Below are 16857 nucleotides of genomic sequence, written 5' to 3'. Positions count from 1 at the left end.
GTGGTCGAGAATTCCACAGGTTCACAATTCTCTGAGTGAAGAAGTTTCTCCTCATCTCGGTCCTAAATGGCTTACCCCTTATCCTTAAGACTGTGTCCCCTGGTTCTGGACTTCCCCAACATCAGGAACACTCTTCCTGCATCTAACCTGTCCAATCCCGTCAGAATTTTATATGGTTCTATCAGATCCCCTCTCATTCTTCTAAATTCCAGTGAATATAAGCCTAGTCGATCCAGTCTTTCTTCATATGTCAGTCCTGCCATCTCAGGAATCTGCCTGGTGAACCTTCGCTGCACTCCCTCAATAGCAAGAATGTCCTTCCTCAGGTTAGGAGACCAAGGGTGGAAGATGCCTGTGTGTGGATTTTTTTAACGTGTGGTGGCTGTTGCACACCAGCCACCACACGGGCTTGACAGAGCTAGGTCTTGGTCCAGTGGCAAGGGTTAACCAAGATGTTGTTGCAGCGGTTTGGTACAACTGAGTGGCTTGCTAGCTCATTTCAGAGGGCAGTTAAGCGTCATCCAGATTGCTGTGGATCTGGAATCACAAAGCGCAGAACAGGCAAGAATGGCAGATTTCCTTCCCTAAACTAGTGAACTAGGTGGGGTTTTACGATAATCTGGTAGTTTCATGGTCACCATTACTCATACTAGTTTTTTTCCCCCCAGATTTATTGAATGAACTGAATTTAAGTTCCCCCAGTTGCCATGATGGGATTTGAATTAATTGTTTCTGGATTATTCCAAACCATTAGATTACTAGCCTAGTACCATAACCACCGCCTCCCCCCCCCCCACCAGTCTGAGATAGCTTAGGAGTGCAGTCAAAAGACTCAACAATTTCCGTGATCAATGGGTTAGATCAGGTGCCTGACACAAGACTCCCAAAGCAAGCGCTGTGCTCGGAACTCCTACACGGCAAGCGAGCCCCAGGTGGGCAGAGGAAACGTGTCAAGGACTCCCTCAAAGCCTCCTTGATAAAATGCAACATCCCCACCGACACCTGGGAGTCCCTGGCCCAAGACCGCCCTAAGTGGAGGAAGAGCATCCGGGAGGGCGCTGAGCACCTCGAGTCTCGTCGCCGAGAGCATGCAGAAAACAATCGCAGGCAGCGGAAGGAGCGTGCGGCAAATCAGACTCCCCACCCATCCTTTCCTTCAATCTTTCTGTCACAGATGGGACTGTCTGTCCCATCTGTGACAGAGACTGTAATTCCTGTATTGGACTGTACAGTCACCTAAGGACTCATATTTAGAATGGAAGCAAGTCTTCCTCGATTTCAAGGAACTGCCTATGATGATGAGATCAGAACATGAGCTACATTGATGTCATGCACTATACAACATGACAATATGTCAATCAACATAACAAAGACAGATTATCCGGTCATTATCACATTGCTGTTTGTGGGAGCTTGCTGTGTGCAAATTGGCTATTGTGTTTCCTACATTATAACAGTGACCACACTCCAAAAGTACTTCATTGGCTGTAAAGTGCTTTGGGACGTGAAAGGCGCTATATAAATGCAAGTCTTCCTTTCTTTAATATGACATCTTTGGACTTGTACTTGATGCGTCAGGCAATGGAAACATATCTTAATCTTATCCTGCAAAAGGTTAGTCTGATACCACTTTTCAAACACTTGTGCACCTTAATCATGGCTGTAGCCATTTATTTGGTTACAGTTTACATTGCATACCCACAGCAAAGTTTGTGCCTGAAATATTGAGTATGCACTATATCTTCCGGGAACATATTTTGTCACACGCTACTGCTCTGCATCTCCTCATCTTGCTATGAATATTGATAACTAGATGTCCAAAGATAAATGTCTATGAACTCCACTCTGGCCCAGCACAAATGCTCCTTAATAATCCTCATGGCGGATAAACATCGGATTAGATCTGAAGGGCCGAATGGCTTGTTCCTGCACTGTAAAATTCTATTTGTTAACTACTCTCAAATTTCTTACTGATAGCCAGATGGGAGTCCAATTTGTTGCAACCTAAATTCCATCAGCATTTTACTGGGCCGTCACCCCTGTGCTCGCTGACCTACATCCGCTCCCGGTTAAGCAACGCCTCGATTTTAAAATTCTCATCCTGGTTTTCAAATCCCTCCATGGCCTCGCCCCCTCTCTATCTCTGTAATCTCCTCCAGACCCGCAACCCTCCTTCCCCCCACCCCGCCCCGAGATATCTGCGCTCCTCTAATTCTGCCTCGAGCATCCCTAATTATAATCGCTCAACCATTGGTGGCCGTGCCTTCTGTTTCCTCGGCCCTAAACTCTGGAACTCCCTGCCTAAACCTCTCTATCTCTCTCTACCCTCCTTTAAAACACTCCTTAAAAACATATCACTTCGTCAAAGCCTTTGATCATCCACCCTAATTTCTCCGTATGTGGCTCGATGTCAAATTTTGTTTCAGAATGCTCCTGTGAAGCGTCTTGGTACGTTCAAGGCGCTATACAAAGACAAGTTGTTGCTGTTGAACTGGCAGAAAGTAGACAACATCTTCACTCCCAGTAGAACGCAACATTGAGTTGTAGCGATACAAACTGCCCCAAAGATGACCCTCGGGTCGATGGTTTGATCAGAATGTTTTACCGACACGCGTATTTAAAAAGAAAGTTGAAATGCATTTTACCTGCTGGGTTGCCGGGTTGCCAACCTGAGGGTTTGACAGCACCAGGGACTCCGCTGGGCTTGAAGGCTAGGCCAGATTTGGCAGCGGCGGGTGATGTGCGACAGATTCCGCTGGGGAGCTTGGACATGGGCTTGACCGATGCGGTTGCTGGTCCAATAGGCTGAGAAACCTCCGCACTATTGCCACTGTAAAAAAAAGCAACAGAAATGTTGGCCCTCGGTTCCTTAAGCAACAGTTTCCACAATACTTGCAGGTTGAGGAAAGTCATGGAATAAATAGTCACGTCCTAGAAAGCAAACAGGTAACGACGTCTTAAACCCGGCTGTCCGCAAATCGGAATCGTCCGAAAGCCAGGACGTTTGAGAGAAAATTCCATTTGTTATTCAGTAAAATAAAATCCGGAATTATTGTCCAAAAACCGGGGGGCCGGACTAGCTGCCGGCTTGGGGGGGGGTCCGAGAAATCTTGATAGATCGGGAAAGCTAGTTTTCGACACATGCGCATCGCGACCTGAAAACCGGCTTTTGCGAGGCCTCGCTGGGTCTGTGCGCACTCCGTACAGACCTGGTGAGGCCAGAATTTTCGGCCTGTAGATTTTCTTGTCCAAAATCCGCAAAAAATCCAAAAACCCGGCACGGGCTTGGTCCCGAGGCTGCCGGATTTGAGGCGTAGTACCTGTATAATTATTCACGTTTGCACGGTCAATCGCGATAAAGCAGTGATGTTTTTGTTGATTGATGCACGAAGCCAAGGTAAATTTTACTGTTGGTTCTAGACTAGAAGCAACCGCATTGGTGTTTTCTTTTTTAAAGCAAGTACCTGATCTCGCCTGCCTAAATTGAGTCGCTCAGAGAGCTAGCAAAGGACGTAGGTTTAGTTCCGCGCTCAGAGAAACGCCACGTCATCGGTGACAGAAATTAACATTTGCTGATCTTTCAGCACGACGCCAGAGCGGAACTAGTCCCAGCCCAAATTATCTGCATCATGTCCGAAGCACCAGAAGTGTCAAATGAAGGAACTACTCCTTTCTCTAAATCCAATAAAATTCCTCATGGAACCATTCAGCCTGCCCTACCTGTGCCAGTTCTTTGAAAGAGCGATCCAAATAGTCCCAGTTCCACCCCCCCCCCCCCTTCACCGGCTAGAAATTCGGGGCCGCCCGCTTTGAGACGGTGATGGCCCCGGGGCGCTACCTTTAGCGCCGGCGATGTCTACCGCCTCAAAGTGGGATATTCGGTTGTATCGCCCCCAAGGGGAGAGCGGAGCGCGAAGGGAAGCATTCCGCACTCCTCTTAGAGCGCTAAAGGAGCGATAGCGCAGGAGGCCCACTCAATTTGTTGCTGCCAGGTTGCCGGCATCCTAGCGCCCGAAGGTGGAAAAAAAAAAATCCAGCAGAAAAATTCAATCTTCTTCACCCACACTTCCCCCACGGCTGCAACTATTGCCTAGAAGTTGAAACACTGAAATTTCAGCCCTGACCTCACTCTCCGGACGATATCGCCTCGGGATCGTCGTCGCTGGACCGACTGCTTTTCCCCGGCCGGTCTCAGCGCCAAGCGCTACCGCAGGCGAAAGACAGAATTTAGCAAACGCGGGACTATTGGGGGCGTTGAGCACTCGGTGACATCACCCAGGGGGCGGGGCTAGCGAGCTCAGCGCAAACCGTCAGCGCAGTCGCTAAACCGTCACTGAAGTTCACGGCAGGCGTCGACAGCGCGGTGCTCGGGCGGGAGGTGCTTAGCGCCACGTTACCGCCTCTCTGGGGCGCTAACCAACCGAATTTCTCCCCCCATTGCCTTTTGAAAGTTCCTGTGCAATGTGATTCCACCACCCTATCAGGTAGCACATTCCAGATCACAACAACCCTGTGTGTGTGAAATAATTTCACAATAATTTGCCAATTATTCTCACTCTATGACCTCTGGATATTGACCCACTTGGTAGAAGAAACAGTTCCTCCATGCTTCTTCTATCAAAACCACCCTCAAAATTTTGAACGCCTCAATTAGGTCTTACCTTTACCGTCCCTGCTCTAAGGAGAACAATCCCAGCTTCTCCAATCTTGCCTCCTAGCTGAAGCTTCTCATCCCCGGTATTATCCTGGTAAATCTCTGCACCCTCTCCAAGGCCTTGACATCCTTCCTAAAGTGGGGTGCCCAGAATTGGACAATACTCCAGTTGAGGCCGAACCAGTCAATTGTAAAGGTTTAGCATGACTTCCTCGTTTTTGTATTCAATGCTTCTGTTTACAAAGCCAAGTATCCCATACACTTTTTCTTAACCACCTCATCAATTTATTACATATTACATCGAATGTACAGCCCAGAAACCGGCCATTCAGCCCAACCGCTCCGTGCCGGTGTTTATGCTCCACACCAGCCCCCTCCCACCCCTCTTCATCGCACCCCATCACCATATCCTTCTATTCCTTTCTCACTTATGTATTTATCCAGCTTCCCCTTAAAGGATCTATGCTATTCGCCTCGACTAGGTTTTAAAAAAAAAAAAACACGTGTGATTATGCCACGCATTTTGTGCTACCTACGGAAATTGGGGACGCCATAAAACTAAACACCGAGACAGGAACTTTTTAGCTTGTAGACAGAAACTGAAAACCATCGAAACACTGAGCAGGCCAGTCAGCACCTGCGGCGAGAACAGATCGATTAACGTCTCGAGTGTGGAACCTCTCTTTGCTAAATTGGGGGGGGTCACACACAAAACATTAGCTGGTCGGTTTCTCTCTCCACAGATGCTATCTGACCTGCTGGCTGTTTCCAGGGTTCTCTGTTTTTACATAGTATTATAAAGTATTTACAGCACAGAAACAGGCCATTCGGCCCAATGGGTCTATATCGGTGTTTATGCTCCACACACTTTCTCCACCCCCCCCAACCCCTTCATCTCCCCCTCCCCCTCTTCATCATCCCTGCGCCCCGTATCCTTCTATTCTTTTCTCCCTCATGCGTGTATCTAGCTTTCCCTTAAATGCATCTATTCGCCTCAACTACTCACTGTGGTAGCGAGTTCCACATTCTCACCACTCTCTGGGTAAAGGAGTTTCTGCTGAATTCCATAAGAAATAGGAGCAGAAGTAGGCCATTTGGCCCCTCGAGCCTGTTCCGCCATTCAATAAGATCATGGCTGATCTGATCATGGACTCAGCTCCACTTCCCTGCCCGCTCCCCATAACCCTTCACTCCCTTATCGCTCAAAAATCTGTCTATCTCCACCTTAAATATATTCAATGACCCAGCCTCTACAGCTCTCAGGGGCAGAGAATTCCACAGATTTACAACCCGAAGAAATTCCTCCTCATCACAGTTTTAACTGGGCGGCCCCTTATTCTAAGACTATGTCCCCTAGTTTTAGTTTCCCCTATGAATGGAAATATCTTCTCTGCATCCACCTTGTCGAGCCCCCTCGTCATCTTACAAGTTTCAATAAGATCACCTCTCATTCTTTTGAACTCCAATGTGTGTAGGCCCAACCTGCTCAACCTATCTTCTATTTAAGTTCTATTAGTGACTATCTTATATTGATGGCCCCCTAATTCTGGCCTCCCCCCATAAGTGGAAACATGTTCTCTAGGTCGACCCTATCAAACCCTTCCATAATCTTAAAGATCTCCATCAGGTCCCTCAGCCTTTGCTTTTCTAGAGCCAAGAGCCCCGGCCTGTTCAGTTGCCCTGCCACCTTCAAAGATCTGTGAAACTTACTATTGTTACGATCCCAGCGATAGTTTATTCTGACAACCACTTGCAGCAGAAAACAATCACTATGTTGACAATATTTAGAAGTAACACGCACACAGACCTTATGATCATTGCAATGTATTTGCTTCATAGGTTCTTTGCTTAAGAATTCATAGCGACACATTGCTGTTAAGAACAAAGGTTTAACAATCACACTGCACATTACCAGTTTATCCACGAGGCTCACAACTGTATACCTCATCGTGGATGACCTAGACCCAACTGGCTGGGGTTTTATTGAGTCTTGTGAACATCACGTGACTGGCTAAGCCACTCACAATGCAACAGCTCTGCAAACCCGTGAGCGTACATTATGATCTTAGCCACTAAACTACGGAGATGTTACAGTTGCTGCTTAATTGTATTGTGCATCCATGTCTTAATCGCTTTCTACCAGCACACCCCACTACTTAACAATAAACTTTTACAATGCACGAATCTGGTGCATGAATGCTCACGTGGACGGCCACACACACAACCACTTGTATCTATATAGCGGCTTTAATGTAGCAAAATGCCCCAAGGCGCTTCACAGGAAAGTTATCAAACAAAATTTGACACAGTCACATAAAAAATATTAGAAATAGAAACAAAAAATGATAAAAGTTCTCTGCAGGTCATGCAGCATCTATGGAGAGATATCACAGCAGATGACCAAAAGCTTGGTCAAAGAGATAGATTTTAAGGAGCGTCTTAAAAGAGAGGTAGAGAGGCGGAGAGGTTTAGAGAAGGAATTTCAAAGCTTAGGGCCGAAGCAACAGAAGGCACGGCCACTAATGGTGAAGCGATTATAATCAGGGATGCTCAAGAGGGCAGAGTTAGAGGAGCGCAGACATTTCAGGGGGGGGTTGTGGGGCCGGAGATTACAGAGATAGGGAAGGGGGGGGGGGTGCGAGGGCCATGGAGCGATTTGAAAACAAGGATGAGAATTTTAAGATCGAGGTGTTGCCGGACCGGGAAGGGAGATATCTATTCAACAAACCAATTTTGTTTTATTTGAAAACAAGGATTGAGAATTTTGAAACCAGTCCAATTTAGCAGTGTGTTAGGTTCACTGAATCCAGATCTCCCAACCAGTCCAATATTACCCTTCTATACGTGGCTAGTGCACCAAAAGACTGAGAAATATTACCTAGAGTTTGCAGACTTAATTGGCGAGATTGAAAAGTGAATGAGAGAGGCCTTTTCTGAAGAGGTAACGGATTCATGCCACGTAACACTGTGAAGAGAGAACGATCAAGGAGAGGGAAACAGAAAGGGCACAATTATAGGTACTGTAGAAAGAAGAAAAAAGTGAGATCAGAATTTTATTTTCTATCGTTTCTGCCCCCCTCCCTCCCTGTCCTGCGACAACTGTACATCATCATAGGCAGCCCCTCTGATCAAGGAAGACTTGCTTCCACTCGTGAAGTGAGTTCTTTGGTGGTTGAACAGTCCAATACGAGAGCCACAGACTCTGTCACACGTGGGACAGACAATGGTTGAGGGAAGGGGTGGGTGGGGAGTCTGGTTTGCCGCACGCTCCTTCCGCTGCCTGCGCTTGTTTTCTGCATGCTCTCGGCGATGAGACTCGAGGTGCTCAGCGCCCTCCCGGATGCACTTCCTCCACTTAGGGCAGTCTTGGGCCAGGGACTCCCAGGCGTCAGTGGGGATGTCGCACTTTATCAGGGAGGCTTTGAGGGTGTTCTTGCAGCGATTCCACTGCCTACCGTCGGTTCGTTTGCCGTGAGGGAGCTCCGAGTAGAGCACTTGCTTTGGGAGTCTCGTGTCTGGCACACAGACTATGTGGCCTGCCCAGCGGAGCTGATCGAGTGTGGTCAGTGCTTCAATGCTGGGGATGTTAGCCTGAATGAGAGCGCACCAACATCAGCGTCCTCATTCAGGCTACAACTGTACAGGGTATTGGTGGGACCACACCAGGTTCACAAGATTGATTCCTGAGATGAAGGGGTTGTCTTATGAAGAAAGGTTGAGCAGGTTGGGCTTGTACTCATTGGAGTTTAAAAGAATGAGAGGTGATCTTATTGAAGATAATGAGTGGGCTCGACAAGATAGATGCAGAGAGGATGTTGCCACTCATGGGGGAATCGAGCATGAGGAGGCATAGTTTCAGAATAACAGATCGACCTATTGTTAATTATTTATAGCTACTAGAATTATGTTGTGCCTCCATAGGATCTCGCTCCCATCTTTGATAAACAATAGGTCATCACTTCAGAACTGATGCTAGGTTTTACATGGAATATACAAGAATGAAACAGGCCAGCTGATTTTATGCTCCACTTAAGCCTCCTGCCATCCTTCCCCATCTATCTCTATCAGCATAATCCTTTATTCCTTTCTCCTTCATGTGCCCATCGAGCTTCCCCTTAAATGCATCTCTGCTATTCGACTCAACTACTCCCCCAACTACTGTGAAACATACAAAATGTCATTGAATATCTTTACGGTGGAGATAGACAGATTTTTGAGTAATAAGTGAGTAAAGGGTTATTGGGAACGGGCAGGGAAGTGGAGCTGAGCCCAAGATCACATGAGCTATGATCTTATTGAATGGCGGAGCAGGCTCGAGGGGCCAAATGGCCGACTCCTGCTCCTATTTCTTATGTCCTTACATTCACCCGACACCTTGGCTGATTAGATGTGTTAATTAACCCATTCCTGGGCCGCAAGACGTCCAAAAACGATACAGGTCGACTCTCCCAAGATTTCCTGTCCCTCCTGTTGGGGAAAGTATTTAGCCGCTGCTCAGTGCGAGGAGGCAAAGTCCAGGGACTCGCACGGCGGAGATCCATGGGGCCGGGACCGTCGCCAGAACATGGTGCTGCTCTGCGTTACCCGGTTTCAAGATTCATCCTCATAATTTGCTAGTCTCGCACTGTACTGCATACTTAAGGCATGCATGTAGACATACTGCCTTTATTGTCAGAGGCGTTGAATAGAAGAGCAGGGAGGTTGTGCTTGAACTGTATAAAACTCTAGTTAGGCCACAACATAAGAACATAAGAATTAGGAACAGGAGTAGGCCCATCTAGCCCCTCGAGCCTGCTCCGCCATTCAACAAGATCATGGCTGATCTGGCCGTGGACTCAGCTGCACTTACCCGCCCGCTCCCCGTAACCCTTAATTCCCTTATTGGTTAAAAGCTGGAGTACTGCATGCAATTCTGGTCACCCCATTACAGGAAGGATGCGATTGCACTGGAGAGGGTACAGAGGAGATTTATGAGGCTGTTGTCTGGACTGGAGAATTTTAGCTATGAGGAAAGATTGGATAGGCTGGGGTTGTTTTCTTTGGAGCAGATGCGGCTGAGGGGAGACCTTATTGAGGTGCATAAAATTATGAGGGGCCTGGATAGAGTGGATAAGGAGGACCTTATTTCCCTTAATAGAGGGGTCAATAACCAGGGGGCATAGATTTAAAGGGGATTTGAGGGGAAATCTTTTCACCCAGAGGGTGGTGGGGGTCTGGAACTCACTGCCTGAAAGGGTGGTAGAGGCAGAAACCCTCACCACATTTAAAAAGTACTTGGATGTGCGCTTGAAGTGCCGTAACCTGCAGGGCTACGGACCGAGAGCTGGAAAGTGGGATTAGGCTGGATAGCTCTTTGTCGGCCGGCGTGGACACGATGGGCCGAAGGGCCTCCTCCCGTGCTGTAAATTTCTTTGATTCTACACGGTCTGAAGCCGAGCACGTTACATGATCCAGAGACTGGCCGAGGAGATTGTACAAGCAATCGCCTTAGTACCAGCATTTAAAATATGTCCCATTCCGACTTTGTGACTGGAGCGTCGAGTGGCCCGCCAATACACATTCTGTATTCTCGGCATAAATTCAATACATCGCTGACAGATTCGGAAATTTCATCCCGTTCCCTATAAAAGGCAGGAAACAGATTTGCAAGTGCTCACAAAGTTTAGCTTCAAGAAAAAAAGTCAGTCACAGATGAGGACAGTAAATCCCTCCAGCAGAGTACTGCCATCAGGGGACACCTCCAACTTTGCACTGCCGTGGGAATGTACCGATGCAGTGCTTTAAAAGTCTCTTCAGTCTTTGTGTGATGAATCATCGGCATACACCCGCTACCACTGTTCACCGTCACTGGAATGGCATTTAAAGTTTGCACAGCATATCCAAGATTATTGTAATAGTTTTCACACAGTCACCAAACGTTGACAGATTTCGACATCCGCCGTTATTACGCAAGTTGGAACGAGCGCGAGATACAGCCTGCACCACCAAACTCATGGTCTGCAGGTAATACCTGCCCTCCTGTATGGCTGAGAGACATGGACCATGTACAGTAGACACCTCAAGTCGCTGGAGAAATACCACCGACGATGTCTCCGCAAGATCCTACAAATCCCCTGGGAGGACAGACGCACCAACGTTAGTGTCCTTGACCAGGCCAACATCCCCAGCATTAAAGCACTGACCACACTCGATCAGCTCCGCTGGGCAGGCCACATTGTTCACATGCCAGACACGAGATTCCCAAAGCAAGCGTTCTACTCGGAACTCCTTCACGGCAAACGAGCCAAAGGTGGGCAGAGGAAACATTTCAAGGACACCCTCAAAGCCTCCCTGATAAAGTGCAACATCCCCACTGACACCTGGGAATCCCTGGCCAAAGCCCACCCTAAGTGGAGGAAGTGCATCCGGGAGGGCGCTGAGCACCTCGAGTCTCATCGCCGAGAGCATGCAGAAAACAAGCGCAGGCAGCGGAAAAAGCGTGTGGCAAACCTGTCCCACCCTCCCTTTCCCTCAACAACTGTGTGTCCCACCTGTGACAGAGTTTGTGGTTCTCGTATTGGACTGTTCAGCCACCTAAGGACTCATTTTTAGAATGGAAGCAAGTCTTCCTCGATTCCGAGGGACTGCCTATGATGATGATGACGACATGGTGCGGAGGTCCGTGGGAAGATGCCGGGTAACGTTACCAGCACACCAGCAACAGTGCGACTGCACAATTCTTAGGGGGCACTGAGGGAGTCAAGCGATGTGGGGATTGGGCAGGAAAGTGGGATTGAGGTCGAAGATCAGCCGTAATCTTTATTGAATGCCGGAGAAGGCTCGCTCCTATTTCTCGTGTGATCTAAGAGATAGATGGTAAAATCACCATATACCCCCACTCAACAGTCCGAGCGTATTCCACACGTGCTGAGAACAGCAAATTTTAAAAATGGAGACGCCATTTCCTTCTGCCCAAATTTTACAATTACAGGTACAGCGTCTCAAATACGACTGTCCGTAAATCGGAACTGTCCAAAATCCGGACATTTTGGAGAAGATCCCATTTGATACTCAGTAAAATAAAATCCCGAATTATTTTCCAAGAACCGGTGGGCCGGACTAGCTATCGGCTTCGCCGCTGTGTTCTAAATGGCGTGCGATCGGTCTGAACCTTGCCGAATGACCTTTGACCTGGCCTGACCCACGCCACCATTGGTACTCTGTCTGTCTCGGCAGCGCATGCGCGCTCTTGATTTCCTTGTCCGAAATCCGGAAAAATCCAAAAATCGGCACGGTCTCGGTCCTGAAGTTGCCGGATTGGAGACATTGTGCCTGTACTCGATTTTGCTAAGTAATCGTGAGGCAATCTTGTGGGGGATGGGCTGGGGGGGTGGGGGGGGGGGGAGGGAGGGTTTGTAACGGGAGCGGAGGGGAGTGCGGGGGGGTAGAATATCGAACGTTCGCCGACAGAATATCCTGTCCTTGGCTGCAGCATTTCACGTGGTACGAGAAGGGCTGAGCTCTGTTTATTGCACCTGCTGACTGCTCAATAAACCAAGAATGCATGCTCCATAACACGGCCATTTCATGCGGTAACATGGCACGGCCCAGCTGCTCGAAGTATATGCCACAGTTGTGAGTAATGCCAAACAGGGATTTGGTTTTTGTAAGGCAACACTTGGCCATAAAATCAAATGGAGCTGGATGTGTGAAGGGAATTAGTCTGCTTGCACACACTCACAAAGAGTCACTTTTTCCTTCAAGGTAATATGATTAGTAGTTTTACAGCATTTTAGCTACTTATAAAAACACAAGGAATTCTTTGGTAAGTAGTAACGACTTGTATACCTAAAATAAAAACAGAAAATGCTGGTCAGGCATCATCTGTGGAGAGAGATACAGGCTCTCAGTGCAGTGCTGAGAGAGTGCTGCACTGTCGGAGGTGCCTTCTTTCAGGTTAAACCGAGGCCCCGTCTGCCTTCTCAGGTGGACGTAAAAGATTTCGAAGATGATCAGGGTGAGTTCTCCCCAGAGCCCTGGGCCAATATTTATCTCTCAATCAACAGCACTAAAACAGATTATCTGGTCATTATCACATTGCTGTTTGTTGGAGCTTGCTGTACGCAAATTGGCTGCCACGTTTCCCACATTACAACAGTGACTACGCTCCAAAAGTACTTCATTGGCTGTAAAGTGCTTTGGGGCATCCAATGGTCGTGAAAGGTGCTATATAAATGCAAGTCTGACCTTTTTCACAGGAATGTAATCAAACAAAATCTGCCACCGAGCCACATAAGGAGACAGTAGGATAGGAGACTAAAAGTTTGGCCAAGGAGGTAGGTTTTAAGCAGCGTCTTAAAGGAGGAGAGAGAGGTAGAGAGGGAGTTCCAGAGTTTGGGGCCCAGGTGGCTGAAGGCACGGCCACCAATGGTGGAGTGCTTAAAATCAGGGATGCTCAAGAGGCCAGAATTGGAGGAACGCAGACATCTCGGGTGGTTGTGGGGCTGAAGATTACAGCGATAGGGAGGGGCGAGGCCATGAAGGGATTTGAAAACAAGGATAAGAATGTTAAAACTGAGGCGTTGCCGGAAGGCTGATGAAGGTCAGCGAGCACAGGGGTGATGGGTGAGCGGGACTTTTTGGCGAGTTAGGACACAGGAAGCAGAGTTTTGGATGAGCTGAAATTTATGAAAATCAATTGTAAGGAAGTATATGCACTTTCCTCCTTCCCTTCCTCCCATGTTCCGCGCCCCCACCCCACCCCCCCGACTTTGAAAGGCACTCTGCCTGCCAGTCATTGCCTTTAAGCTTTGCATCTCAGCAAAGCTTCCACCCGTTCATTGAAAACACTTCTCATTCGAATGGCAATCTCTTAATAATTGCACCAGTGCGTTCCGACAGATAACCTGAAATTCTCAGTCAGGCAGGGGTGTGCAAAGCTCGATTCCTGGCGCTGTGATCGGCACACGCCTGTTCCAAGTGCAATTTAGCATTTGCCTTAACCCCATGGGGCACAGAGCAGTGAACCTGATGGAGTCAGAGAGTGAAACAGCTGATACACTTGTCCTCTTGCAGTTTCACCACAGCCATGTGTGTCAGGAGCAGGGACGGAGGAGCGGCAAGAGTCCGTAGAGGGATGTGATCGGGCCCCAGGAGAGGCGTGAGTTTGGGGCCCAGAAGAGGCGAGGGCCCAGGGGCAGCACGGGCCAGCCCACACTGCGATATGTGCGCGCACTAGGTCCATGCAGCAGAGCAGGTCTCCAGTCGTCCTGGTTACCCCTTGCCACTGGACCAAGACCTAGCTCTGTCAAGCCCGTGTGGTGGCTGGTGTGCAACGGCCACCCCACGTTAAAAAAATCCACGCACAGGCATCTTCCACCCTTCAACATGCAGTTCGGGACCTGGAATATTGTTTCAATGAAGGACCTAACTGTGAACTCATCCCTTTTTGGCATGGAAGCAAGTCATCCTCGATTCGAGGGAAGGCCTATGATGATGATGACACTTGCCCGTGCTACCTGCTTACACAAACACAATCCAATATACCCAACAGGGCGCAGTACACATTTGCAATGTGCCACACACACCGCCCTCAGCTGTCCAATTACTCTTTGGAATGAAGACATCAACACTGTTCAGTGCTCTGCGCTCTGGGGCCTCCGCATCTCTCGCTGGAACTTGTGGGAACAGAGTCAGTTGACGTTATCTCCCCCGCCCCACCATCGCCCCCTCCCAGTATATTCCTCGTGGTTATTCATATAGGTCTTGGGAGAGAAAAACCTGGAAAATTAGGTGAATTAAGAAGCTCCACCAACTTCAGGACATTATCTCAGCTTCTGCCAAACTTCATTCCAGCACAAAGATCCAATTGTACAGAGTATAGGTGTTGTGAAACACAAAACGTTAGTTTGCAAATACAGCAAGTAATCAGGAAGGCAAATGGAATGTTGGCTTTTATTGCAAGGGGGATAGAGTATAAAAGCAGAGAAGTCTTGCTACAACTGTAAAGGGTATTGGTGACACCACACTTGGAGTAATGCGTACAGTTTTGGTCTCTGTATTTAAGGAAGGATATACTTGCATTGGAGGCTGTTTAGAGAAGGTTCACCCGGTTGATTCCTCGGAGATGAGGGGGTTGACTTATGAAGATAGGTTGAGTAGGTTGGGCCTCTACTCATTGGAGTTCAGAAGAATATGAGGTGATCTTATTGACTGGGAGGGGGGGGGGGGGGGGAGATGGGGAGGAGGAGAGTTTGGGTGTGGGGGTGGGGGGGGTGGAGAAGAGAAAGTGTATGGGGGGGTGGGGAGGAGGAGAGTTTTTGGAGCAGGGGGATGGAGAGAGAGAGTGTTGGGTGGGGGGGGGGGGGAAAGAAAGAGTTTTTTGTATACCAGCATCTCTCTCTCTCTGGCTACTCCACCAACCCCCCACACCGTGACATCGTGGCCAGCAGCTCGCATTTCTCCGGTAGGATTTACTTCATTTTTATTAGTATTTTAATTGTTTGAGCTTTTCCTTGCAATGTTTAGTGCTTGGTTGTTGAGGTCCTCTCCAGTTCCCTTCCCTCCCCTATCCCTGCCCCAATGTCTGCTGAATGTGCGCCTCTTTTTCTTCACTGCCCGCAGGGTTTTTCAGAGCTGGCCACATACGCTGACCTAAGTCGATTTGGAGTAAGTTTTTGCTGGCCAAAGTGGTATAAACGGCCAAAACTGGCGTAAGTGTCTGGGAACGCCCCCTTTTGAAAATAAAACTGACGCAAAAAAAAAAATCGTACCTAATTGACTCATTCTGGAGCAAATTTTTTGGGGGGGGGGGAAATGGCATTTTGTAAACTTACGCCAGAAAAAACAACTTACTCCAAAAAAATTGATGCAAGTCATGGCCAAAATTGGGCCCATTGAAACCAAGTCCTTTCTGAAAGGCGTGGAAACCCAAAACTGGGGTTGCAATCTTAAAATTAGAGCCAGGCCATTCAGGAGTGCAATCAGGAAGCAAATTTTCCACTCAACAGGCAGTGGAATAGTGGAACTGAAAAGTAGGGAAGTTATGCTAAAGCTGTATCGAACCTTGGTTAGACCACACTTGGAGCACTGCGTACAGTTCTGGTCGCCATATTATAAAATGGATATCGAGGCACTGGAGAGGGTGCAGAGAAGATTTACAAGGATGATACCAGAAATGTGAGGGTATACATATCAGGAAAGGACAAACAGGCTGGGTTTCTTTTCTCTTGAAAGAAGGCGGCTGAGGGGTGACCTAATAGAGGTCTTTAAAATGATGAAAGGTTTTGATAGAGTGGATACAGAGAGAATGTTTCCACTTGTGGGGAAGAGTATAACTTGAGGCCATCAATATAAGATAGTCACCCAGAAATCCAATAGGGAATTCAGAAGAAACTTCTTTATCCAGAGAGTGGTGAGAATGTGGAACTCACTACCACAGGGAGTGGTTGAGGCGAATAGTATCGATGCATTTAAGGGGAGGCTGGACAAGTATGAGGGAGAAGGGAATAGAGGGTTATGCTGATAGAGTTAGATGAGGAAAGACGGGAGGAAGCTCGAGTGGAGCATAAACGCTGGCATGGACTGGTTCGGCTGAATGGCCTGTTTCTGTGCCGTATATCCGATGTAATTCTAAGTAACTCTGCCTCTACACCAAACCCCACTCCCGCAAAGGTTGTGAATGTTAGATCAATTGAAATTTGCAGGAGTGAGATCGGTAGATTATGGTTGGGTAAGGGTATCAAGGGATATGGATCAAAGGTAAGTCAATGGAGTTGAGCCTCACATCTAATTGAATGGCGGAACAGGCTCGAGGGGCTGAATGGCTTACACCTACGTTCTTGTGTAGTAGACAATCGAAGAAGGCACCACTATAATGTCAAAGGGACTGACGAACAGCCAACAGGCACTTGAATTGATGGGTTGGCGGAGTGAACTGCTATCGATAGAAGAAGGACTGAAGGGCGCTTCCAGAATTAGAAATACAGACACGGTGGAGGCAGAGGGGGACCACATGACTGATATGGTACCAAACCCTTACAGGGACCAACTTGCTGGAGGCTGGTCTCGATTCTGTTCGGATCACAGGCCATTCACTTAAATGGGGGTGGAATGGAGGAAGTATCCCTCCGCGACAACCCTGGTCCACTCCACAATCACCCTCAGCACCCCCTCCCCTTCCCACGGCACCTTCCCGTGCAAGTGCAGGAGATGCAACACCTGCC

At 48.2% G+C, this 16857-nt stretch overlaps 1 protein-coding gene across 12 annotated transcripts in view; it reads right to left on the bottom strand.

Annotated features, from left to right (window-relative positions):
• LOC139250361 (PDZ and LIM domain protein 5-like) overlaps window positions 1-16857 on the bottom strand; it is a 301980-nt gene that overhangs the window by 34717 nt on the left and 250406 nt on the right. For all 12 annotated transcript variants that reach the window (XM_070872813.1, XM_070872816.1, XM_070872817.1 and 9 more), the window contains 2 exons: window positions 7533-7619; window positions 2646-2830 (listed from right to left, as the gene is read on the bottom strand). In XM_070872813.1, coding sequence (XP_070728914.1) covers window positions 2646-2830; window positions 7533-7619 — 272 coding nt within the window. The remainder of the gene's footprint in view (window positions 1-2645; window positions 2831-7532; window positions 7620-16857) is intronic.

The sequence above is a fragment of the Pristiophorus japonicus genome, chromosome 2, assembly GCF_044704955.1.
Source record: "Pristiophorus japonicus isolate sPriJap1 chromosome 2, sPriJap1.hap1, whole genome shotgun sequence".
Lineage (NCBI taxonomy): Eukaryota > Metazoa > Chordata > Chondrichthyes > Pristiophoridae > Pristiophorus > Pristiophorus japonicus.
This window is presented reverse-complemented; position numbering and strand designations above follow the sequence as displayed.